The sequence below is a fragment of the Spinacia oleracea genome, chromosome 1, assembly GCF_020520425.1.
Source record: "Spinacia oleracea cultivar Varoflay chromosome 1, BTI_SOV_V1, whole genome shotgun sequence".
Lineage (NCBI taxonomy): Eukaryota > Viridiplantae > Streptophyta > Magnoliopsida > Caryophyllales > Amaranthaceae > Spinacia > Spinacia oleracea.
Window position 1 is genome coordinate 99,315,127 of NC_079487.1, and position 24,852 is coordinate 99,339,978.

General features: G+C 38.0%; 1 protein-coding gene across 2 annotated transcripts in view; it reads right to left on the reverse strand.

Moving 5' to 3' along the window:
* Positions 1–466: 466 nt before the first annotated feature.
* Positions 467–24,852, reverse strand: part of LOC110796676 (uncharacterized) — a 30,703-nt gene continuing 6,317 nt past the window's right edge. The window contains exons 8-18 of one of the 2 annotated variants that reach the window (XM_022001750.2): positions 22,232–22,557; positions 20,815–21,048; positions 20,525–20,712; positions 6,859–7,000; positions 6,556–6,664; positions 5,490–5,592; positions 5,209–5,398; positions 4,284–4,382; positions 4,152–4,210; positions 3,253–3,358; positions 467–851 (exon numbers count right to left, since the gene is read on the reverse strand). In XM_022001750.2, the coding sequence (XP_021857442.2) occupies positions 687–851; positions 3,253–3,358; positions 4,152–4,210; positions 4,284–4,382; positions 5,209–5,398; positions 5,490–5,592; positions 6,556–6,664; positions 6,859–7,000; positions 20,525–20,712; positions 20,815–21,048; positions 22,232–22,557 (1,721 nt within the window). In that variant the 3' untranslated portion in view covers positions 467–686. Of the gene's footprint in view, positions 852–3,252; positions 3,359–4,151; positions 4,211–4,283; positions 4,398–5,208; positions 5,399–5,489; positions 5,593–6,555; positions 6,665–6,858; positions 7,001–20,524; positions 20,713–20,814; positions 21,049–22,231; positions 22,558–24,852 lie in introns of those variants that run through there. The other variant, XM_056837401.1, reaches the window with a different exon arrangement.

Consider the following 24,852-nt stretch of genomic DNA (forward strand, 5'->3'; position numbering starts at 1 on the left):
TACTATGTGAAATATAGGATAAGTGCTTAATATGACAAATTGATCAACATGGGCAGTGTTTGGTTTGGTTTCATGTCATGTCAACTTTGCTCTCTCTGTAATTTCATATTCATGTAGGTCAATTTTTCTGGTGTCAAAATTAGGTTTATGTTATTAAGCACGACAACATAGTGGCATGTTTGTACCCTTTTGAAATTCTTAATCTAGCCAGCACGACAAAGAACCGGTAGTTTGATCCTAGGCCGAGGCTATTCAGACCAAGGCATGCGAGATTAGCATGAGACACAACCCACAATCATCTTTAGTGACACATAAAATGAGTGTTATGTGGTTAAGGATTTTCAAATGGGTGGCAGGATGCAAATAGTTAGTTTTACTCCCGGCAAGAATCTGGCATTTCTCGTGTCACCAAAATATCAACTAAAAACTTCCATCAAAAAAAAAAAAAAAATCAACTAAACCCAAATTAGAAGAGAAAAAAAAAAACAAATTTGGTTTCTATCATCATTTACAATGTTACCTTCAATAGATCAACTAAATAATGCTCATGAAGATACTGTACAAAAAGGATTACAAGAGGGGGAAATCTATAACAAAAAGCCTGACTAACAAAATTTGTGGATCAAGTTGCTACAATGGCATGACTGAGCATTGCTATGACCCCCTAATAAACATAAGTAGTACGTTTAAACTGATTTTCGGGACAATGAAGCAGCAGATTTAATTTGGATGTCCTTGGTGTATATATTTGTCAATGCAAAGAGCAAAAGCACAAACACGACTTGCGCACTCATTATACCAAAGTGGCTAATGCTGTTCCCAATTTCCATCCAACTTCCAGTATTTCGTACCTGATCCATTGAAAAGTTTCGTCATCAGCAGAATTTCGGTGAGTCACAGAGTAGCAAACAACTTTCTTAAAGCAATATGAACGATGATCATATCGAATTTAATCTAGCACCAAGTTCTCATCTAACATACTTGAACATACTACAGCAGTTCTCACTTCTCACAACTAAAACTATAAGAACAAGATTATTTCCAAAATGTTGACTGCTAAGTTACAAAAGGTTGTCACTGAAGTGGAGAGTGAAAATCAAGCCGGGTTTGTTCCTGGTAGGGAAATAGCTGATAACACTATTGTTGCAACTAAGCTAGTTAAGGGTTATAACAGGAAGCATATGTCTCCTAGATAGTATACTCAAAGTAGACCTTCAGAAAGCTTATGATTCAGTTGAATGGTGCTTCCTTGAAGATGTTTTTAAAGAGAGGGGGTTCTTTAGGGTGTTTGTTTTCAGTGGAGTATGAATTGTCTCATTTCAGTTGCTTACAGTTTTCTAATTAATGGTTTTCCAGGGAAACAATTTCCAGCTAAGAAAGGTTTGAGACAAGGTGACCCAATGTCAACTTTTCTCTCTGCTTTGGGCATGGAATATCTCACTAGAAGTCTGGGTCAACTCTCTAAGAATCCTGATTTTAACTTCCATCAAAAGTGCGAAAAATTATTAGGCATCACTCATGTTCTTTTTGCTGATGACTTACTGATATATTGTAGAGCACATCTGGTGTCTACAAGGGTCAATAACACTGATGTTCGATGCTTTTTCTCAGCTTCTGGCCATATTGCTAATATGGACAAGAGTGAGGAATTTGAAGTTGTTGTTTTGGATGAGTTTCAATTGTGAAGAGGACTCATCCTGTTAAATAGTTGGGTATTCCCTTTTCATCTAAAATGTTGTCTTATAATCAATGCAATCCTCTTGTTGAGAAACTCACTGCAAGGGTGAAGAGTTGGACTGTAAGAAAGCTCTCCTATACAGGTAGGCTTCAACTTATCAAATCTATCCTTTTTAGCTTTGCAAACTTATTGGAGTCGACTCTTTATTTTGCCTAAGAAATTGCTATATGAAATTGAAAGAATCTGCAAGAGATGTTCTGGCATCCAGGAAAGCAAGCTCCTGGGAGAGGATTGGTTTCCTAAGGTTGCAGGGGGGTGCGGAGTGAAGAACATGGTCCTTTGGAATAAGGCTTATGTTGGTAAGCTTCTCTCGGCTCGTACAAGTCTGAAAACTGTGGGTGATATGGTTGCATAGATATTATGTCAAGCATCATGACATTTATACCTTAACTATCCCTAACAATAATATATCCTGGATGGTGAAGAAGATTATAAGATGCAAAGATGTGGTGGAACAGGGGGAAGGTTGGGCTACCTTTATACACAATATTTCTACTCTAACAAGAAAATATATAACTGGATGTTTGCCACTTTCCCTAAAGTCCAACGGAGGAAGATTCTGTGCAATAATTCAGCCTGTCTGGGTCCTGGAAGTATTTTTACAGTTTGGTTGACCTTACAAGATAAACTTCCTACTGCTGTTCGTTCGTCTAAATGGAACATCCCTTGTTCTTTGTGTGGAAATTACAATTTGTGATTATGCAAGAACACTCTGGCATGGAGTTCTAAGTTACATTGGGAATGGCTGTGTTCCTGGGTCCTTTGATGTTGACGTCCAAAGAGCATTGACTCACTGCAGAAAAAAGTTTAAGGTACACAAGGCGTACTTAGTGGTCTTCACTAAGACTTTTTACAGCATATGGAAGCAGAGGAATTTCGAGGCTTTCCAACAAGGGTGTCTCCCACCTCAAGTTGAGAGTAAGGGCCTCTTGTAGAAGTTTGTTTAAACTGAATTGTAATTTGTTGGGGGTGTAGCCGAGCTCTCTTAGCTTAGGTTGCTGTTGGGTTCTTTTGTTTTTTTTTGTTCTGGTGGCTGTTTGTATTATTTTCTCACCTGTAAGGATGTTTCTCTTTGGTTGTAGTAAAGCAATAATAAAAAAAAAAGAACTACAACAACTCTTGACAACTGCACGAAAATCATGGGAGAAAATCAAATTCATCAATCATGTGATAAAGGCGTCAGGCACCGTTTACAGGTTAATAGAAAAGCAAAGCATGTCGCCACTTCAACACCATGAAATTGCTAGATAACAAATTGAAAAACATTCATCTGAAGGTTGTGCTAGTATCAAACATGGCTTTCGGGATCCTTCAAACTGTTCTGAACAATTATATTTAGTATGAGATTCACGCAATTTTCAAAGCATGAGACCTTGTAATAAGAAAAAAGGTACTTGTAATAAATTTGGTGCTAAACAAAGGAGCAAGCATCAACTGCAGTTTGAGTATTAATGTCTCACATTCATGTCATAGGGCAAATAAAATCAAAGAAAAGGGTCAACAGGTCAACATACCAGGAAGAAGAAATGGATAGTCATGACGTCTGAAAACAGTATGACAAGAAAATACAACCCCAGACGTGGGACTCGGATCAGTTTGGTTATGGCACTGAAGACACATCTGCGTATAAGATAAAAACTATCAGTGCCAAGCCAGAATAGTTGACAATAGTAAAGCAACAAAATACGTATACATTATTTCAGGATTTACAACTCCATTTCATGGAGGTAAAAAAGTTTGAACGCATGATAATGCAATTCTTAAAGCCCACAACACAAGCAGGAGGCCCCCTTTGATTCAAGGATAAGACGCTTAAGTCCAAGATGCTTCTGTTCCATGAATATCTCAATAATACTGAGCATAATTAATAGTTGGAAAAGTCATTCTACAAAAGGTTCACTAATGTCTATTTGCTGCTTGATCTCAGCAGGTCAAATACTCAATACAGTTGTTTGTGAGAAAAAGAACACTACCACCACCATGGAAAAATGTGCTATCATGTAACACTCTTCAGAAACAGAAAGTGCAACCAAACATGAAGTCTCAAAGTAAATGGGGCCAACTGATTTTTCACAAGTTTAGGCAAAAGGTTAACCTGAACTGGAAAATTTCAGAAAACATTTTCTTCTGAATATATATGAACAAATTTGTAACCGTGCAGTGTTGTACCCTGGACCTTCTCTAACAACTCCTACGGCAATTATCACAGCCAATCTCTTCACATTTTTCATCTTATATGCACATTTCCATGAGAAACCCGAAAGAAGTAGCACATATGTAACACTATCACGAGTCAACACTACCAAGTCATTTTTGGGTAAATAGATTAGACAGAAAGCAGCAGGCCATTGCACACGGAAGCACGACAGAGAACGGTAAGGAGAGGAAAAGATGTGATGTGATATTGACTTACATTACAAGCATGAAGGGAATAAAGAGCTTGAAAATCAGAAGGGCTGCCATCAAGAAAGGCTGCAACACATAAATATTAGCAAAGTTCAAACTATCGTCGAGAAACTTTAAGGATGTTCATTTCTTCACTTACACTGAAGATGGTGATGAACCGGTACACAGATGATATCTCAAAACTAGCGATACTTGCGAAGTTTCCCGTGCCAAAAAATGCAACATTGAACAAGACCATCTGGAAAGCATATCACTATCATTTTATATGGTAGAAATAGCTTAAAACAGAATGTAAATTTGACCAAACCAACTGAAGTTGGTAACATAGTAGAAGATACTCTAGCAAATGTACAGAATAAGCCATAAATATCTAGAATGGGATGCTGTATTGATCTTTTTGATTAAACAGGCACACTTGTGCAGTTATGCATCAATGACAAGCAGCCAGGAGTAGGCCTATGTTACTCGAGGTCAGGTTAGAGAGAAATACTGCCAGAGATTGAGAGATGAGGTAATTTCCCCCCCCCCCCCCCCCCCCCACCCCACCCCACCCATTTAAGATGTCGCTAGTCCACCAAGTCACATGTGTCTGACACAGGGAACTGAACACAGAGAGCTTGAACATTATAAGACTGGTGCTGAGAATTATAATTTGTGAGGGAGGTGAGATTATCTTTAAAAAAAGTCTCTGAGATGGTTATCTTTAATTTATGAGGGATTGATTACCTTGAATAGTCTCTTGTTTCCAGTAAAAAAATACTTAGCAAAAATATTTGTACAGACTGTTCTGCTGCCAGAAGAGATTAGCATTTCACACATAATTAAAGTTGAATAAACGGCAACTTGCATACTATGACTCTCTAGTCTCCAATCTTTTGAAATTTGGCAATAATCCAGAGAGTATAAAAACACAAAGCATCATATTATCTACAGATAAAATGTAATAATCAATGACAAAGAAAAAAGAACTGCATGCCCTGCATAAGGCTGAGCTGTTTAATTATAGAGTTGAGTCACTAAACAGCTTTGAATTTTCATGATAAGCATGAAGGAGATTGACTTACAAAGATCAACGCAATTCTCGCATCTGATAACTCCAAAGATCTATTTCCATTCTCATTAGAGGCCTTCTCATCCACACCCTTTGCAGAAACTGAATATCTACTCACCTTACTCAAATAGAGATTCGTATTTTCAAACAGTATCCATGCCATAAGTACTAGACCAAGTGCAGCATAAAACAGTGCTTCATATCTACATTTTTCAAAATTTCAAAAAATAAATTACTGCTTCTAGCATTGTTAAGTGGCATAACTGCGTTAAGAAACGAAGAAAGCAGACTTACCCAATTGATAAAAGCAAAAATGCTGGAGCAAACCCAAGGAAAATGGATGTCAATCTAGACAAAAGGCAAGGTGCTGAAAACAATGGGAGAACCATTGAAAAGCCTATCAAGTAAAACATGAAAAGTGTTAGCATAAGCCAAAATTCCATAACAACACAAGCAAATGCAGGGCAATTCAATATGTATTTAAAATATCTTAATTCAATTTGGGGACAAATCAGGAAGGCGCGCGGGGTAGGATTGATTTCCGAAATTGCAGGTAAGTCTAATGAGATTTTATGATATCGTCCCTTGTTTTAATTTTTCCTGGCCCCAAATTTTTTTTAAAAAAAACCTACATATAGTATTAAATACCAAAATATATCACTAAATGTTCCTTGCCTTGGTGGTTATTTCTGTTTTATTAACTCATGTGCACTCTTTGGTCAAGGCTTCGAATCCGTTGTACTACAAGATAACTATGCCCTTTCATTTTTTTTCTCCCCCCCCCCCTCCAAATTAAAATCCTGGCTCCGCCATTGGGCTCAAGAGTGTAGGAGACGATGAAAATTTATTAGTGCACATGAGTTATGCTTATTGGGCTCCGCCATTTTATTTTCTCAGAAATATGCTCATCATTCAAGAAAAAATCATTAGAAGGAGAAGACACTTACAAGTTTAAAGATGAAAATTCTCAAACATGCCATAGTAGTAAGCGAGCGGTCATTCCTACTATATTGGTAACATATTGGTCTCCTTAATTTTAATTACTCCCTTCATCTCTTAACCACATTTCTATTTCAGGCCGTTCAAAGTAACTCCAAATAAAATACCACTTTCTAAATTTAGTAAGTTAAAGTTTGGCTTTAGACTTCCCCATATTACCCTTAATGATATTTTAACCAAGAGTCCCAAAGAAACAAGAGATACAAAATTTTGAATAGTGAAGCAATATTATGGTACACCTGATTCAGAGAGTGACAGCACTTATTTTCTTTTGGGCTCAAGAGTGTTTCTAATTTATTTATTTTGGAGAGATTGGGCTCAAGAGTGTAGGAAACGATGAGGATCAGAAGAAAGATCATACCTGCAACAAACCAATTGGTTAACTGATGAAACACAAGTAATTCTTGCTTTTGAGTTCTGTGTGATGTTGACAGAGGGACCATCACTGATGATAAACCCACCAGAACAGCCTATATTTTATGAGAAAAGAAGCATCAGGAGGTCAATGTGACTCACCAACAAAAAAAAAGTACCAGGTGAATAAAATTATAATTCTTCCATTCTCTTTTATTCAAAACGTGTGGGATACACAATTTTTTAGGACAGGAGAGAAATATAGAGAGGTAAACAGAGAATGGCAATAGTATGGTAAATATGTATGTACCTGTAGAGGAAAAAGCATTTGAAACTTCAGCATGGTCAATTCAGGATTAAGAATATGCTGCCAATATTTATTCTCCCCGTAGTGCAGTTCTAGCCATCTTGCAGCTAGTCCGATTAAAATAATCAAAGCTCCACTAACAACACTGTGAACAAGTAAAACAGGCATTAGCATTATTTCGAAGCTCTTGAATCAACCGGTTAAACCAAGGTTTCAGATTCCAAAGTCGATTGTCAAGAGTTATTAATTTACAAACTTTTAATTGAAACTTTCTTAGGAGACTACAGTTACATTTTATGATCAAATAGTTATACTTTATAATTCTTAGTTGCACTCTTTATTGTCAAATAAGTAATGCTTAGTTTTTTTTTTATATGAATAGTTATGCTCAGTTAGTTATCTATTCTAATAAAAAGATGTGTTAACATAAGATTCTCGTTCTAATAGTTATAGGTTTGGGTTAATAGTTAGGAAAAATTACCTTAAATAATCCAACCTTTCGACGATTTTCCATTAATAATCCAACCTTTCGATTATTATCTAATAATCTAACCTTTACACCCCATTAACTTTTATTGCACCCATATGACCGTTTACCTGCTAAATAAGGTCAACTGTTATTTTTTATTAAAAAAAAGAGACTAAAATCGCTTTGCGTCGCTTATCAAGGCGTCCCCGGCCATAAAACCCTGATGAAATCACCACTGTGAACGGCCATAAAACCCTCAGCCTACTTCCAATCGTCTCAACTGTCACCATGTTGCAGGACAATGAGTCACTGCAAATGATTATCTTAATCAGATAGAAAGAAGAAGATTGCAGAAGAAGATTGTAAAGAAGAAGAAGAAGAATAGAACAAGAGAGATAGAATGAGATTAGGAAGTAATTGTATTATTGATTGATCAACTTGTTATTACAATTGAATATTTATAATACAAGAGAATCATCATTGCATAACTACAACTAGCCTAACAACTAACTGATTACAAAAGTCTGTTATTGTAACAGAAATAACAGAAAGTCAAATGTTTGACTTTTGATCATCAAAGCTAAAAGTCAACGAGATTGACTGTGATCATAATTCTCCCCTAAGAATCCTCTCTCCTTAACAAACTTGTCCTCAAGTTTTAAGGCACTACAAAATTGGGATACTTAGATTCAAAAACATCAGCCACCTCCCAAGTAGCATCATGAGGAGATGTACCCTCCCATTGCACCAAAAATTGGACTTGGGCATGGTTCTAGAACTTAACACTACGTTTATCAAGTATAGCAGCAGGCATGGGAACATCGGAAGATTGTTTACCATGTAACCAGTGGGGGATATGAGTAGCAAGGGGTAAGGTGCCATGGAACCTTTTCAGCTGAGACACATGAAAAACATTGTGAATCTTAGCTGAATTAGAAAGCTTTAATTTATATGCAACTTTACCAATAAGAGCAGCCACCTGGAATGGTCCATAGTACTTAGGTGATAGCTTCTGGTTTTATCTGGTTTGAACAGTAGATTGCCTATAAGGCTGAAGTTTGAGCCACACCCAATCACCAACATCAAAGGTTCTGTCTGACCTATGCTTATCAGTTTGCTGTTTCATCCTAACTTGAGCTCTTTGTAGATGGAATTTGACCAGATTAACCATTTCTTCCCTTCTTTGGAGACTTTTATCCACTTCATCCACTACTGAATCACCAGGAAGATAAGGGAGATGCAAAGGGGGTGGTTGACCATACACCAGTTCATATGGGGTGATTTGAGTGGCTGAATGAAAATGAGTGTTATACCACCACTCAGCCAAGGGAAACCAAGCAGACCATTCCTTTGGTTGATCACTACACATGCACCTTAGATATGTCTCAAGACACCTATTTACCACCTCTGTTTGTCCATCAGTCTCTGGGTGATAAGATGAAGATAATTTGAATTCAGTACCATGTAAACTGAATAAACCCTTCCAGAATTGGCTAAGAAAAATTGGATCCCTATCACTGACAATGCTTCTTGGCCAACCATGCATTTTGAATACATGATCAAAGTAAACCGAGCTACTTGTATGGCAGTAAAAGGATGTGAAAGGGCCATAAAGTGACTGTATTTGCTAAAACTGTCCACAACCACAAAGATGACATCCTTGCCTGCAGATTTAGGTAGTCATGTTATAAAATCCATAGATATATCAAACCAGATAGCTTCAGGAATTGGGAGGGGTTGCAATAATCCAGGACTTGCAGCAGCATCATACTTAGCGGATTGGCATTGACTAACAAACCTTCTCACATCAGTAGTTAATCCTTTCTAGTAGAACAAACTTTGCACCCTTTTAATAGTTAGTTCTCTGCCTGAATGTCCACTCTGAGGGGAAGAATGCAACCAAGTGATGATTTTAGTTTTTAAAACCAAATCAGGTCCTATAACCAGCTTCCCTTTTTTCCTCAACATGTCATCTTGCAAAGTGTAACCTTCCACCAACTCACCAGCTTGTAACTTGTGTAGTACATCCAGCAGAGTATCATCCAAAATATAACTAGCCTTGATTAATGCATTTAGATCAGATTGAACAAGGGAAATAGCCATACAAAGAATAGATGCACCAGACACCCTTGAAAGGGCATCAGCTGCTAGATTCTCCTTTCCAGACTTGTATTGAATATCATAGTCAAACCCCATCAGTTTGCACAACCAAAATTGTTGGAAAGGTGTGGAAACCTTTTGTTGCAATAACCACTTGAGACTCTTTTGATCAGTCTTGATAGTGAAATGTGAGTTCAGAAGATATTGCTCCCATTTTTGAACAGCAAACACTATTGCCAACAATTCTTTTTCATACACTGACAATCTTTGCCACTTAGGCCCCAATGCTCTACTTATAAAAGCTAAGGGATGGTTATCCTGCATTAATGCTCCAATGCCAGTATTGGATGCATCTATCTCTACTACAAATGGCTTTGTGAAATCTGGTACTGCTAATACAGGAGCAGTTACTAGTGCTTTTTTAAGAGCAAGAAAAGCTATGTGAGCTTCATCAGACCAAGAAAAGGCTCCCTTTTTAAGGAGATCAGTGAGTGGTTTACTAATCAAGGAATAATGCATGACAAACTTCCTATAATAACCAGCCAATCCCAAGAAGCTTCTTAACTCTTTGACGGGTTTAGGTACTGGCCAACTTTCCACAGCAGCAATCTTATTGGGATCAGTTTCCACCCCTGTAGCAGAAATGAAATGACCTAAATATTCCACTCTATCAATAGCAAAGCAATACTTGCTTGCCTTAGCAAACATTTGATGCACCCTCATTAACTCAAACACTTGAGCTAAATGCCCCCAATGTTGCTCCTTATCTCTGCTGTACACAAGAATATCATCAAAGAAAACCAACACACACTTTCTGAGTAGTGGTTTGAAAACACTATACATCCAATTTTGAAAAGACGCAGGAGCATTAGTAAGTCCAAAAGGCATCACCAGAAACTCAAAATGTCCTGAATGTGTTTTGAATGCAGTTTTGTATACATCACTCTCATGCACCCTTAACTGGTGGTCAGCTCTTAGATCTAATTTACTGAAAACTGCAGCACCAGCCAATTCATCTATCAACTCATCAATCACTGGTATAGGGAATTTGTTCTTTACAGTTCTATTGTTCAATTCCCTATAGTCAACACAAAGCCTCCAAGTACCATCTTTCTTGCCTACCAGAACAACAGGTGAGGCAAATGGGCTGGAACTGTTCTAGATCACCCCTCTTTCAAGCATATCTTGGACCAACTGCTCAATTACATCCCTTTGTTTCAAAGGATATCTGTAGGGTCTGATGTTAATTGGTCTAGCATTAGGTTCAAGAGGGATAATATGGTCAAACACACCGGGGTGGGGTGGTAACTCTGAAGGGTCTGCAAAAATGTCACTGTACTTGTTTTTAAGAGCTTCCAGCTCAATCTGAATGTTGTTGTTGCTGATCTACATTTTGCAGAGACATAAAAGAAACATCTCTTACTTGCAGCAGACAAAGTTGTACTGCATTATTGATCAATTTTGCAGATGGTGTTCCTTCCACAACCTTCACCTTTTGTGGATGGATGCCCCTTAATATAAACTGCTCCATCTATGGTAAATTTCATTAACAATGCCTTAAAGTCCCAACAGATAGGCCCTAATGTGACTAACCATTGAACACCCAAAACCATGTCACAACCCCCAAAACAATAAGCATCATATCGGCTGTAAATGATCTACCCTGCGTAGTCCAAGTAAACCCTTTACAGACATGTTGACAGGCCAAATGATTGCCATCTGCTACTGTAACAGCTTGAGAGGGGATGGATTCAATGACACAACCCATTTTCTTGGCCAACTCAAGATCAAGGAAGTTATGTGTACTCCCATAATCTACCAAAACATGGAACAACTTGCTATTCCTAGTACCTATGACTCTCATAGTTTGAAAGTTCTGATTCCCAGAAAGTTCATTCAAAGATAAAATAGGTTCAGCAACTCCTGTCCAATTCATCTCCCTCCTCCTCACTGTCATTTGAATCTTTGTCTTCATTACTACTAGATATCTCAACAGTGAATAGCTGGGGTTCTTTAAATTGGCATTTATGGGATCTGTCATATGGAGCATCACAGTAATAGCATAAGCCTTTGGTAACCTTTTCAGCTCTCACATCTGCTGGAATATGTCTAAAGTTTTTAGCATGTTGGAAATCCTTGTGAGAAATACAAAAGAAAATGAGTGGGAAGTGGGAAAATGTGGGAATATGAAAAATCCCACATGGGAAAAACACAAACCATATTCAATGTTTATATTTGGGGACTTGAGGGAATCATTTGTTTAAGAAAGCATGTGAGTGGCATGGGTGGACACACAACACACACACGCGCGCGCGCGGGCGTGGGCCGTGGGCCATGGGCCTTGGCGAATGCGGTTCGCGGGCGTGGGGTGGGTTTTGTGGTCCGGGTCTTTCTTTTTGGTCAGTGAAGGGTTTAATTAATTCCAATTTCCAACGGGCAGAGAATTAATCAAACCACTAATCTCGTAACTGCCCCATTAACCCCCCATAATGACCGTTTTAACTACCCATTAATCTCTCAGTAAATCGTGTAACCTCCCACTACTCCACTACTAGCCGTTTATGGCTGTTGCAGCCTCTCTATAAATACCTCATTCCGGTTTTTCCATAAACACACAACCAGAAAGCATTCTCTACTATTCTCTCTCAATTCTAAACATTGTTCTTGTATTTTCTGGGCAAATATTCTGGTCTCCAATCGAGGCTTGTGAGTGCACACAATCCTTGGTGTCGTGTAAACCCTGGAGGGCAACCGCAAGCGTTCTACTGCATCGGAGGTAGCGCAGAATTGTCTTTTAGAGCAGTGGTCCGGCCACGGCACGACAATCGGTTCAGTTCGTATTACGCAATATCCAGTTAAGTCGTTCCAATTACTTATTTAGCTAACAATCTAAAAGACAATTATTCTGTTATGGCTATGAATATGTCGAAATTTCTTATTCCTGATATGTCGAAATTGGAACCTCTTGATGGGAAAAATTATAAACGCTGGGCTGTTAGGATGAGATTTTATTTGGAGCAAATTGATGTTGCGTATGTTATTTCTGATGTTGTGAAACCTGATGATGATGATGAATTGCATGATTTTGAGGTTAAGTTTGCTAAGGATGATAGAACCTGTAAGGGAATGTTGTTGCATCATATGTCGAATGCTTTGCTTGATATTTATATGGGCTATAATCATGCTAGGGATATTTGGGATGGTTTAGAGAAAAAGTATGGAACTGATGATGATGGTACGAAACGTTATTGTGTCAGTAAATGGTTAGGCTTTCAAGTTGAGGATGATAAACCTATTATTGATCAGATTCATGCATATGAGAATATTTGCATTGCTATGGCTGCTGAGGGTTTGAACATTTGTGATATCACTCTTGCTATTGTTTTAATTGAAAAACTGCCACCTTCTTGGAAAGATTTTAGAAACTAGTTAATGCATAAGAAGAAAGACATTACCCTAGAGGAACTCGTAGGTCACCTAAAAATTGAGGAGGAGAACCGTATTAAGGATAAGGGTCAATCTGTATTTTCTGGTTCTGGTAAAGCTAATCTAGTTTAACCTAAGGGCAATTTCTATTCTGATAAGTTTAAGGGGAAGGGCAGTCAGTTCAAGCCTCAAGGGAAAATCCAGAAGTATAAGTTTAAGGGTAACTGTTTTGAATGTGGGAAGGCTGGTCACAAGTCCAGGGATTGCAGGGTCAAGAAGAAGCCAGATCAGAATCAAGCTCACCTTGTTGAAGCAGTTGCTGATCCTAACAATTTTATTGCTGTTGTTTCAGAGACTAACTTGACAGGTGATGTTGGTGAATGGATCGTTGATACAGGAGCAACCAGGCACATTTGCACCAACAAAGAAATGTTCACCTCCTATGACAAAACTGATGGTGAAAACGTATTCATGGGTAACTCTGCTTCCGTAACTGTCAAAGGCAAAGGGAAGATCGTTCTCACTCTCACTTCTGGAAAAACACTCACTTTAACTAATGTTTTGCATGTTCCAGAAATGCGTAGGAACTTAATTTCTGGTAGTTTACTTATGAAAGCTGGTTTGAAATTGTCCTTTGATTCTGATAGACTAGTTATTACTCACAATGGGGAATTTGTGGGAAAGGGTTTTTGTAATGGGGGGTTGTTTACTCTTGATGTTTCCATTGAAATTATGAATAAGAAAGCTAGTACTTCTTCTGCTTATATTGTTGAGTCTATTGATTTATGGCATGCTAGATTGGGTCATGTTAATATTGCTTCAATTAAAAGACTTAAACAAATGAACATGATTCCAAGCTTTTCTAAAACTGATTTTGTAAAATGTGAAGTATGTGTTGAAGCAAAATTTGCAAAGAAACCCTTTAAATCAATAGATAGACAGACAGAAGTACTAGAACTTGTTCATAGTGACTTGAGGGATTTTAAAAACTATGAAAGCAGGGGTGGTAAAAGATATTACATTACTTTTGTTGATGACTGCTCTAGATTCACCATGGTTTATCTTCTCAGGTCTAAGGATGAGGCCGAGGAGATGTTCCTCGAGTACAAGGCTAAAGTTGAAAACCAGCTAGATAGGAAAATCAAGAGACTTAGGAGTGACAGGGGGGTGAGTATGACCCTAACACTCTTAAGGCGTTTTGTGAACAGAATGGTATAGTTCACGAAACAACAGCTCCTTACACACCCGAACAAAACGGGATTGCTGAAAGGAAAAATAGAACTTTAAAAAATATGATGAATTCAATGCTTATTAGTTCTGGGCTTCCTGATAATATGTGGGGGGAAGCTATTCTTTCTGCTTGTCATGTTTTGAACAGGGTGCCTCACAAGAAACTGGACAAGACCCCATATGAGCTATGGAAAGGTCGAGCACTAAGCCTGAAATACTTGAAAGTGTGGGGGTGCTTAGCAAAGGTTGCCTTACCTAGTTTCAAAAGGGACAAGATTGGTCCCAAAACGGTTGATTCTATTTTTATTGGTTATGCTTATCAAAGTTCTGCTTATCGTTTTCTAGTTAAGGGTGCTAACAACTCCTATGCAAGTGGTAACATTATTGAAGCAAGAGATGCTGAGTTTTTTGAAAACACCTTTCCTTTGAAAATCTCTTGCATTAATGATGTACCATCTTCTAGCACTTCTAATGTTTTACCCATTGCTCCTTCTTCCACTACTAATAATGAGTCTGATTTAGAGCCAAGGAGAAGCAAAAGGGCAAGAAAGGAAACAACTTTTGGTGATGATTTTGTTACTGCTTTCCTAACTGAACCTTTCTTGATTACTGATGATTTTGTGTATGTATTTATTCTAGAAGACGACCCTAGAACCTATGAAGAGGCAATGAGGTCAGTTGATGCAGTTTTCTGGAAAGAGGTCATTGATAGCGAGCTTCAGTCAATCCTAAGTAATAATACATGGGAATTGGTTGATCTGCCTAGAGGTTGTAAACCCATCACCTGTAAGTGGATTTTTAGGAAAAAGTTGAAATCATGTGGATCCATTGACAAGTATAAGGCCAGGATTGTGGTAAGGGGTTTTACTCAAAAACATGGCATTGATTATTTTGATACATACTCTCCTGTAACTAAAATTGCAACCATTAGAACCTTAATTGCTCTTGCATGCATTCATGATCTTGTTGTGCATCAAATGGATGTGAAAACTGCATTTTTGAATGGTGATTTAGATGAAGAGATTTATATGGTTCAACCTGAAGGTTTTGTTGTTCCAGGTCAAGAAAACAAAGTTTGTAAACTGGTCAAGTCATTGTATGGGCTTAAGCAAGCGCCTAAGCAATGGCATGACAAGTTTGACAAGACAATGACTAGTAATGGCTATCATGTAAATGAAGGTGATTCTTGCGTTTATTATAAACATGATTCTTCTGGTTGTGTAATTATTTGTCTTTATGTGGATGACATGCTAATTTTTTGTACTGATTTGGATCGAGTAAATGAAACAAAAGAATTTTTGAGTTCAAAATTTGAAATGAAAGATATGGGTGAGGCAGATGTGATTTTGGGAGTGAAAATTATTAGAACTCCAAATGGCATTTGTCTCAGCCAAGCTCACTATGTTGAAAAGCTTCTTAAAAAGTTTGATTCATTTGATGTCGATCCAATCAAGACCCCTTATGATATAAGCATTCATTTAAAGAAAAACAAAGGTGATCCTGTCTGTCAATCTGAGTACACTAAAATTATTGGTAGTGTTATGTTTCTCGTGAACTATACTAGACCTGACATTGCTTATTCTGTAAGTAGATTGAGCAGGTACACTCATAACCCAAGCACTGAGCATTGGGGTGCTTTAAGGCGATTGCTTAGGTACCTAAGGGGTACTATGGATTGGGGATTGCACTACTCCAAGGTTCCTGGAGCATTGGAGGGTTATTGTGATGCCAACTGGGTATCCGGAAATGATGAAGTCAACTCCACTAGTGGTTATGTCTTCACCCTAGGGGGTGGAGCTGTTTCTTGGAAATCCTGTAAGCAATCTTGTACTGCTATGTCTACTATGGAATCTGAGTTTATTGCTCTTGAATTGGCAGGTCATGAGCCAGAATGGTTGAGGAACGTGCTTGCAGATATTCCACTGTGGGGGAAGCCAGCTCCCTCAGTTGCACTTCATTGTGATTCGCAATCTGCTATTGCCGTGGAAAACAACCAAGCCTACAATGGGAAGAAAAGACACATTCGTTTGAGGCACAAGGCTGTCAAAGAATTGTTGTCAAGTGGAGTGATATCACTGGACTATGTCAAGTCCGAAAAGAACATCGCGGATCCGTTAACGAAAGGCCTATGTAAGAAACTAGTTTTGAAAACGTCGGAGGGGATGGGCTTTAGGCCCATTGGATGAATTGTAAGGTAATGAACTCCTACTCACTATGAGTTCAAAGGGGAACATTATGTAATAATTCAGAAGCACAAATTTTATTTTTTGTCCATCCCTTATATGTTTATGATGTGCTTGCTATTATTGAACGAGGTTGAGCATACGGCTCTTAATGAACCCATATCCATATTTTTGGTGGTGTGATGTAGCTCACACTTGATGGGATTCACCTACTTAGGTGTGGAAGTGAGGCCGCTTCCTATGAGAATTGCATGGGCTATTCTCTAGAGCACCTATGAGCATCCAGGTTATGGACGTATGGCCAGTATAATGCGTCACTTTTATTGGCGGAGATTCAGAATATCATATATGTTCAATTGTGTGCTTTGAGTAATGAGTTTCTAACCTCCTATTAAGTTCAATACGAAAGTCACTTGGTAGGAAAGAGATTCTAGCTTGAATGTCACTAAGTGTTAATTCAAGTCGCAAGACATTGACACCTATTCAATTGTTTGTTTTGCCCAGAAATTCAATTCTTTTATTTCTTTCTTTTTCTTCTCATCTTCGGACCTGTGGGGGATTGTTGGAAATCCTTGTGAGAAATACAAAAGAAAATGAGTGGGAAGTGGGAAAATGTGGGAATATGAAAAATCCCACATGGGAAAAACACAAACCATATTCAATGTTTATATTTGGGGACTTGAGGGAATCATTTGTTTAAGAAAGCATGTGAGTGGCATGGGTGGACACACAACACACACACGCGCGCGCGCGGGCGTGGGCCGTGGGCCATGGGCCTTGGCGAATGCGGTTCGCGGGCGTGGGGTGGGTTTTGTGGTCCGGGTCTTTCTTTTTGGTCAGTGAAGGGTTTAATTAATTCCAATTTCCAACGGGCAGAGAATTAATCAAACCACTAATCCCGTAACTGCCCCATTAACCCCCCATAATGACCGTTTTAACTACCCATTAATCTCTCAATAAATCGTGTAACCTCCCACTACTCCACTACTAGCCGTTTATGGCTGTTGCAGCCTCTCTATAAATACCTCATTCCGGTTTTTCCATAAACACACAATCAGAAAGCATTTTCTACTATTCTCTCTCAATTCTAAACACTGTTCTTGTATTTTCTGGGCAAATATTCTGGTCTCCAACCGAGGCGTGTGAGTGCACACAATCCTTGGTGTCGTGTAAACCCTGGAGGGCAACCGCAAGCGTTTTACTGCATCGGAGGTAGCGCAAAATTGTCTTTTAGAGCAGTGGTCTGGCCACGGCACGACAATCGGTTCAGTTCGTATTACGCAATATCCAGTTAAGTCGTTCCAATTACTTATTTAGCTAACATAGCATATCTTGGGTTAAATTTGGTGATTTGGTTGGGTTTTGTGTTTGGTGTGGGTAGCAAAGCAGGAAGGCCAGAATTCATGGGCTTATTTGTGTTTAAGGGTACAGCTTCAATGGCTTTCTGTGCATAGGAACTTGGTTTGACTGTATAAGTCTTTTGTGAAAAAGCTACAGTTTGTTCTTCTTGAAGCCTAGCAAATTCAACAGCTTCATCTATGGTAGTAGGCTTAAAAGCTCTAACAAAAGGTTTAACAGTTGGATTTAAGCCACCAATAAAGCTTACCAACACAAACTCTTCAAGCAGTCCATGGTGAGTATTCAGGACATCAGACTTTAAATCTTGAAAGTTGTCTAAGTATGACTCTATGGAATCAGTTTGTTGCAGTTTATTGAATTGTTCTACAGTATTAGTTCCCCTTACATCCTTAAATCTTGCAGACAAATCAAGAGAGAATTCACCCCAGTCAACATTTCTTTTAACTGAAAAATAGCTTGTTACCCAATTTTCAGCCTTGTCAATCATATTCAGTGATGCCAGATCCACTTTATGTTCATCACTCACATTACACAGGCTAAAATATCTACTGCACTTTTTAATCCAGACTCTACTATGTGTGCCATCAAATTTTGGAAAAGAAATTTTAGGATTATACCCAAAAGATTTAGAATGATTACCATCTTTTGTAGCTTCATTATACTTGTTGTTCTCAGAGCTAGAATCTCTCATTTAATTCTTCATCTCCAGCAGCAGATTCATCAAACCATCCAATTTCCAACCATCCAATTTCCAACCACCCAATTTCTTGGATTGATCTTCAATTTGAGCAGATTGACTCTCCACTCTCCTTGATTGCTCAACCATTTTTTCCTCCAATTGTTTCAAGTGATCATCCATTGCTCGTCGAGTTGCAGGAGCCAGATTGCTACAATCAATCAGTTCCAGTATTCCTGTTGCTCGATTTAAACCCAATTTCTGTGATCAATTGTCCTAGTAGATTACACTAGACTATCAAGCATCGAGTGCAATCAGAGTAGCTCTGATACCAATGTAGCAGGACAATGAGTCACTGCAAATGATTATCTTAATCAGATAGAAAGAAGAAGATTGCAGAAGCAGATTGAGAAGAAGATAGAAGAAGAAGAAGAAGAAGAAGAAGAAGAAGAAGAAGAAGAAGAAGAAGAAGAAGAAGAAGAAGAAGAAGAAGAAGAAGAAGAAGAAGAAGAAGAAGAGAACGAGAGAGATAGAATGAGATTAGGAAGTAATTGTATTATTGATTGATCAACTTGTAATTACAATTGAGTATTTATAATACAAGAGAATCATCATTGCATAACTACAACTAGCCTAACAACTAACTGATTACAAAAGTCTGTTACAACAGAAATAACAGAAAGTCAAATGTTTGACTTTTGATCATCAAAGCTAAAAGTCAACGAGATTGATTTTGATCATAATTCTCCCCTAACACACCACCGCCGCAACAACCCCCACAAACAACCTCCTAAAACCTCTTTCTCTCTCCACTGACTTCTCCCCAGCTCCAATGCACGGAAACACCCTCCGCGTCGCTTATCAAGGCGTCCCCGGCGCGTACTCTGAAGCCGCCGCCGGGAAAGCATATCACGGATTCCCGGTTACGAAGCCATCCCTTGCGATCAATTCGAAGTGGCGTTTCAAGTAGTGGAGCTCTGGATCGCCGATCGGGCAGTTCTAGTTGAGAACTCCCTCGGCGGTTCGACTCACCGGAATTACGATCTTTTGCTTCGTCATAGGCTCCATATTGTCGGGGAGGTTCAGCTTCCGGTTCATTGTTTGTTGGCTTTTCCTGGGGTGAGGAAAGAGTATCTGACGCGCGTGATTTCCCAACCGCAAACGCTAGCCCAGTGCGAGCACACGCTCACCAAGCTGGGATTGAATGTTACTCGAGAAGCCGTTGATGATACTGCTGGCGTCGCCGAGTATGTTTCTACTCATGGGTTGAGGGATACCGCCGCCATCGCAGGAGAGGAGTGGACGTGTTGTTGAGGTGGAAAGGTGTTTTGATGGTGGGTTCATTATGAGTGTGGTGTTGCAGGCATTAGTTGGTGTTGATGGTGGGTGAATTGTTGCCGGAGGCAGGAGGGATGAAAGAGGGAGGAAGGATGAATGAAGGGGAAAAAAAAGGGAAAAAAAAGTATTTAATTTTTTTTATAACGAATGGTTACATGACACGTGTATTAGTTACCTGTTGTATCAGGTTGGTGACCGGTTGAGTGCAATAAAATTTAATGGGGGTACAAAGGTTGGATTATTAGATAATAATCTAAAGGTTGGATTATTAATGGAAAATCGTCGAAAGGTTGGATTATTTAAAGTAATTTTTCCTAATAGTTATGATTTTATGTTAATAGTTGATAGGTTTCGTGTTAACAGTTAAGGTTTTTGTTATTAGTTAAACTTTGCTTGTTAATAGTTAGCGATATTATGGGGATAAGACGGTCTTACACAAAACTTACTCTTTAATTTAAGATTCTGAGAAATGTAGTTATAGAATAATGTCTTTCAAATATATACCATTAACATGTTAAACAAAGTCTGTTATTTAGCTGGACAATTATTTCCCAATTAACACGTGTTGAAATAAAATTCAAAAAGATGCCAAATTGAAGAAAATATCTACTTCCTCTGGTTTTTTTTATTATTATTGCACCATTTGATGTTTCACGCTTGCCAATGCAAAACTTTAGCCTTTAATACCTCTTATCCGGAAATAATCTTAACTTCTGTATTTCTCCACTTCCCTCCCTCTAAGGCCTAAACACAGAGTTGGGGAAAGATTATTCTTCGCCAAAAATACAAGCCAATATTGGTTTGTCATGAACGCAAAAGTTTACAAACACACACAAGGCTGCTAAGGTGGATCAAGAATATTAACAAACAGATAAGAGAGAAACTTACACTAAGAATGTATTGTCAGGAATTTCTGCTGGCATCAATGTGAAAATCGATAAAGACCAACATGATATGCACACAAATCCTGGTATCCATGATTTCCATGGAATTGCACGATGAAGATATAAAGGAGCAACGATACCAGCAATTAGGAAGCACCAGGTGTACAGCCTTCTTTCTGTAAAGCTGTATACCTACCAAAGAGGCAAACAATTCAAAATCAAAATTTGGAAGTTCCATTAATAGCTCAACACTTCAATGAATAGCATGATCAAATTGTTTAGTTCCAGAAATACCAGAAATTCGAGAACAATCAGTGACACAGCGCAATAAGCTAGAAGTTTGATGACGTAAACAAATTTCTCCTTCTGAAAGCTTCTCAGTAAAGCATTTAGAAACTGGTATTGACTAAAAATTTGTGTCCAAAGGAAAACAGTCATAGCAGTGTAAGCATGGTATAGAGGAGGAGAACGCTCAATAAACAGAACTATGCAAAATGCCCCCATTAGCAAACTTCCAAATATGTAGACCTGCAAAAAGAGATATTGTAATATGTCATGATATGATGCAAAAGCAAGGTCCAGACTTAGATCTATACATTAAGAACATAGCATTTTTATGTAATGAGTAAAATAACTTTCCTACTAAAAATGACTGCCTGCCTAATGCCTACAATATTGCTAGTCGCCTACACACCTGATAAAGCAACTGTCATGTGACTCATACCACTGTTTCCTTTTGCAGAATGTCATCACACATTCTGATTCTTTTTATAGCCTGATTCTAAACGATACGATTACCAGAGTTGGATAATTAATCATTATGAATTATGCTTAGTTGCTACGTACTCATAGTATTTTTCTACTTACTTGTTATGGAATATAATAAAGGCTAATTGATGACATCTATTCATCTAGACTATAATTTCAAATATAATTGAAGTAGTTGAGTTTTATTACAGAGTATTATGTTTATAACCGACTCGAAAAAAGCAACCATCTGACTTAAAATCTTGGCTCCAGTCCTCTTATAGGTAACTAAATGATTTTTCTGTTAATGATTTGCCAACCGATCGTCATATCATCAGTATTAGTTTTCTCTAATTGTGAATTATCCTTTTATTAGTCTATTTGTGAAAATTTATAGCTTAGATAATTGTCTAAATTATGTGCAAATTGAATTTATTTGTTGTGATAATTCCAAAAAACAAATACTTCGTATAGAACCACCATTTTAGAATTTCTAGATCCGCCCCTGGTTGTTATGGAGTTATGGTAGAGCCAAGCTGAATTATTGAGTGATGCAACTGACTCCTCAACCTATAAAATTGGGACATTACTCTAATTTACATATCCTACAAAATGGACAGGTAGCTTGTCAATAAATGCAATTAGACACAAGCCTAATGACATTTCTTTCTTTTGTCACTGTTTATTTTCTTCATGTATAATATTCCTTACCAGCACAATTCTTCCCAACTCCACACTGTCCTTAATTCTCCTTGCACAGATCAGTTCCTTGCAAAAAGAGTTTGACTCTTACATAAACAGCAGACAATCTATGGAAGCACGAGTGCTCTATGAGTAAAAAGCAGTCACAACTCCACAAGAACAGAACACATTCTGCATGTACCACAGAAATTCAGAGATAAAAAACTACAACAGGCAACAAAATAAGGTTACGAGTAGTCGAGTAGACATATTTTATCCATACCTTTCCCATCTTGTTATCCGTTTGAACCGCTTCCTCTTTGTGCATCATCTGACTAGGCAAGCCGGTATATGATTGCAACACGTGGACAACTAGATAAAATATCCAGCCAATATATCCAAGAATCACTACTGTCATGAGCATCATCCAATCATAAGTTTGAAAATAATGGAGTCCTTGAAGTGCCAGTTTTCTGAGATTTTCAGATAGTTCCATCGCACTTTGATAGTCTTTAGTAGAGATGAGCTCTTCAATTTTGTCCAACACCATGGAATAGTTGGCCAGCGGCTTGAAAGTCTTAAAGTACATAGAGTGGGACTGTTTTATATCTATTTGTTGTCAGGAAAATAACACTAGATATTACAATTCACTACAAAATCATAAAGGACATGATGCATAATCCTCATAAAAACATTCGAAGTCTCACTTTCAAGGTACTCTTTGTTTTGGGGATTTGTAATTTAGGAGATAATCAATGAAAAGACAAGCAAAAGATAAAACTTGAATCGATAATCACATACAACAACAACAACAAAGCCTTAGTTGTTGTTGTTGTTGTATGTGATTATCGATTCACGTTTTATCGATAATCACATAGTTAAATGAAATTAAGAGTTCAATCTTCAACCGCACGCATTGTTTGATTAAGATTGAACAATCACATAATTAAAGCTCAAAAAGATGCAAATAGGAGAGAGAAAATCTCATTTTAATGGCAGGCAAAAGTTACTTTTACAAGATAAATTCTCCCCTTTTGGTAGCTACCAGCCTACCACCTCTTGGGTTACCCTAGATAACTACTAACTAGAGCCCTTAGATTACATCTGAATGGCCAGGATTAACTCGTTAAATACAAGGAGAATTAAAAACATCCCGTTGCAGATTTGCGCCGATGATACAATCACAGGACCAAAAAGATGGAAAAGGAAGAAATCAGCAAAAAGGAGGGAATGGCAGTTAATTCTGTTACTACTGTTCCATTGAACGAGAGTGGCATTATGACATCAGAAAAGCAATGACATCAGGTGAAGAAAAGAATGTGGAATATGACAGCTATGAGGTATACATAATTACATATACCTGACTGAGGCAGCAGGCAGTAAGAAAGTTGGAGAAGAAGAAGAGAGAGGCACCTTACAGCTGTCATTTGACTCTCATTGTATTTAGCAATTTTGTCCTTTTCCTTATTTCCAGAATTATGCGTTATAACTTATAAGGCTATTTAAGCCGAAACTCTGATGTATTTGGATCTCTTTTGACTGAAATTTACCTCCCCTTTTATCTCTCTCTGACTCTCTCAATACTATTCTCTAATGTTTTAATAATACTCTAGTTATTTTCCTCAAAAAATTGCCCTTCATTCTTTAAGGATCATTTTATGGGATTAGCTAAATCAATCTCCATCTTAGCTAGCTAGGGTCCGATTGGTCTAACATAGTATAAAATGAGCCTTATTTGGTCAAAATATGTCTACTCGTAGCCTTATTTTCCTCAAAGTAGTAGATTGTAACAGCCGAGCGGGGTAAAGATTCCCCGGGCAGGTTGAGGCAACATTCATCTTGAAAAGGCTAAAAATGAAGATACCCTGAACAGAACCCGGAAAGGGGAGCCGAATGCCCCAGGCAGGCGCTGCCCTGAGAACAACTTCTGTGTGAAATTCCCCGCGACCTAACTTTTGACGTTAAAATCTTCACTTTTCCTTACACTTCCACTAATATCCCTTTACCCTCCAAAGTAGTTTAGGCTCTATTCAAAGTACCAAGAGAGATTACTCTGAGGATCAGGACGGTCAAACCCATAGGTTGACCACCAAATTATCCTCTACTAAGGCCGAAGAAACCACCATAGGGCCAACTAGCCATGACAAGTGGCACTTCCCTGACTTATAAATCCACCAAGTCTAATGCTCCTAAACACCAGGACAAACAAAAGAATGAATTATTGTACAACTAAATGTAAGTAATATAACACCCGGTTTATACAACATCATAGAATTCAGCAACAAACCACCACAACAGAAACCATGCATAACATAGTAGAATAAAAAGTCTGACATGGGTACAAACGTTCACAAATACTATTGATTCTGACCAGACTAGGAACAATACTCCTAGCAGTAGAATACAACTTTCCACATTTATATGAAATTGACTGTCCTAGATGCAGTGAACAAAACTGAGGATTAAGAAGAAACGATGATGGGACGACAAATATTTGAACTTTCATAACAAATCATATCGTTGACAGCCTACATAGTGCATACAAGACAACCCTTTCCCACTTGTACAAGGTACATTGTCAGATTGTCACCTTCTTTGAAGGGCTATTTGGCATATTGATTGACAAACCAGATCTTGGCTTGAAATCCGGAATTAGAAAGGGAAAGGCCAGATTTCAGCTGGTAAGTTTGTCTCTTCACCAACTTCTAAAAATCCACTATATTGCATACATCACTTTTATAAACCCGTAGATTTCTTTTCCCCAAATTTTGAAGCACGTGATAATTTTTAAAATTATGAGACTGTGGTTTATGAGATTTTGTATTAGATAACAAAATGGAATTAAGAAACATGATTCCATTGATTTTTTATGGTCATCATCAACAAGGAAAAAGAAAAGCATCT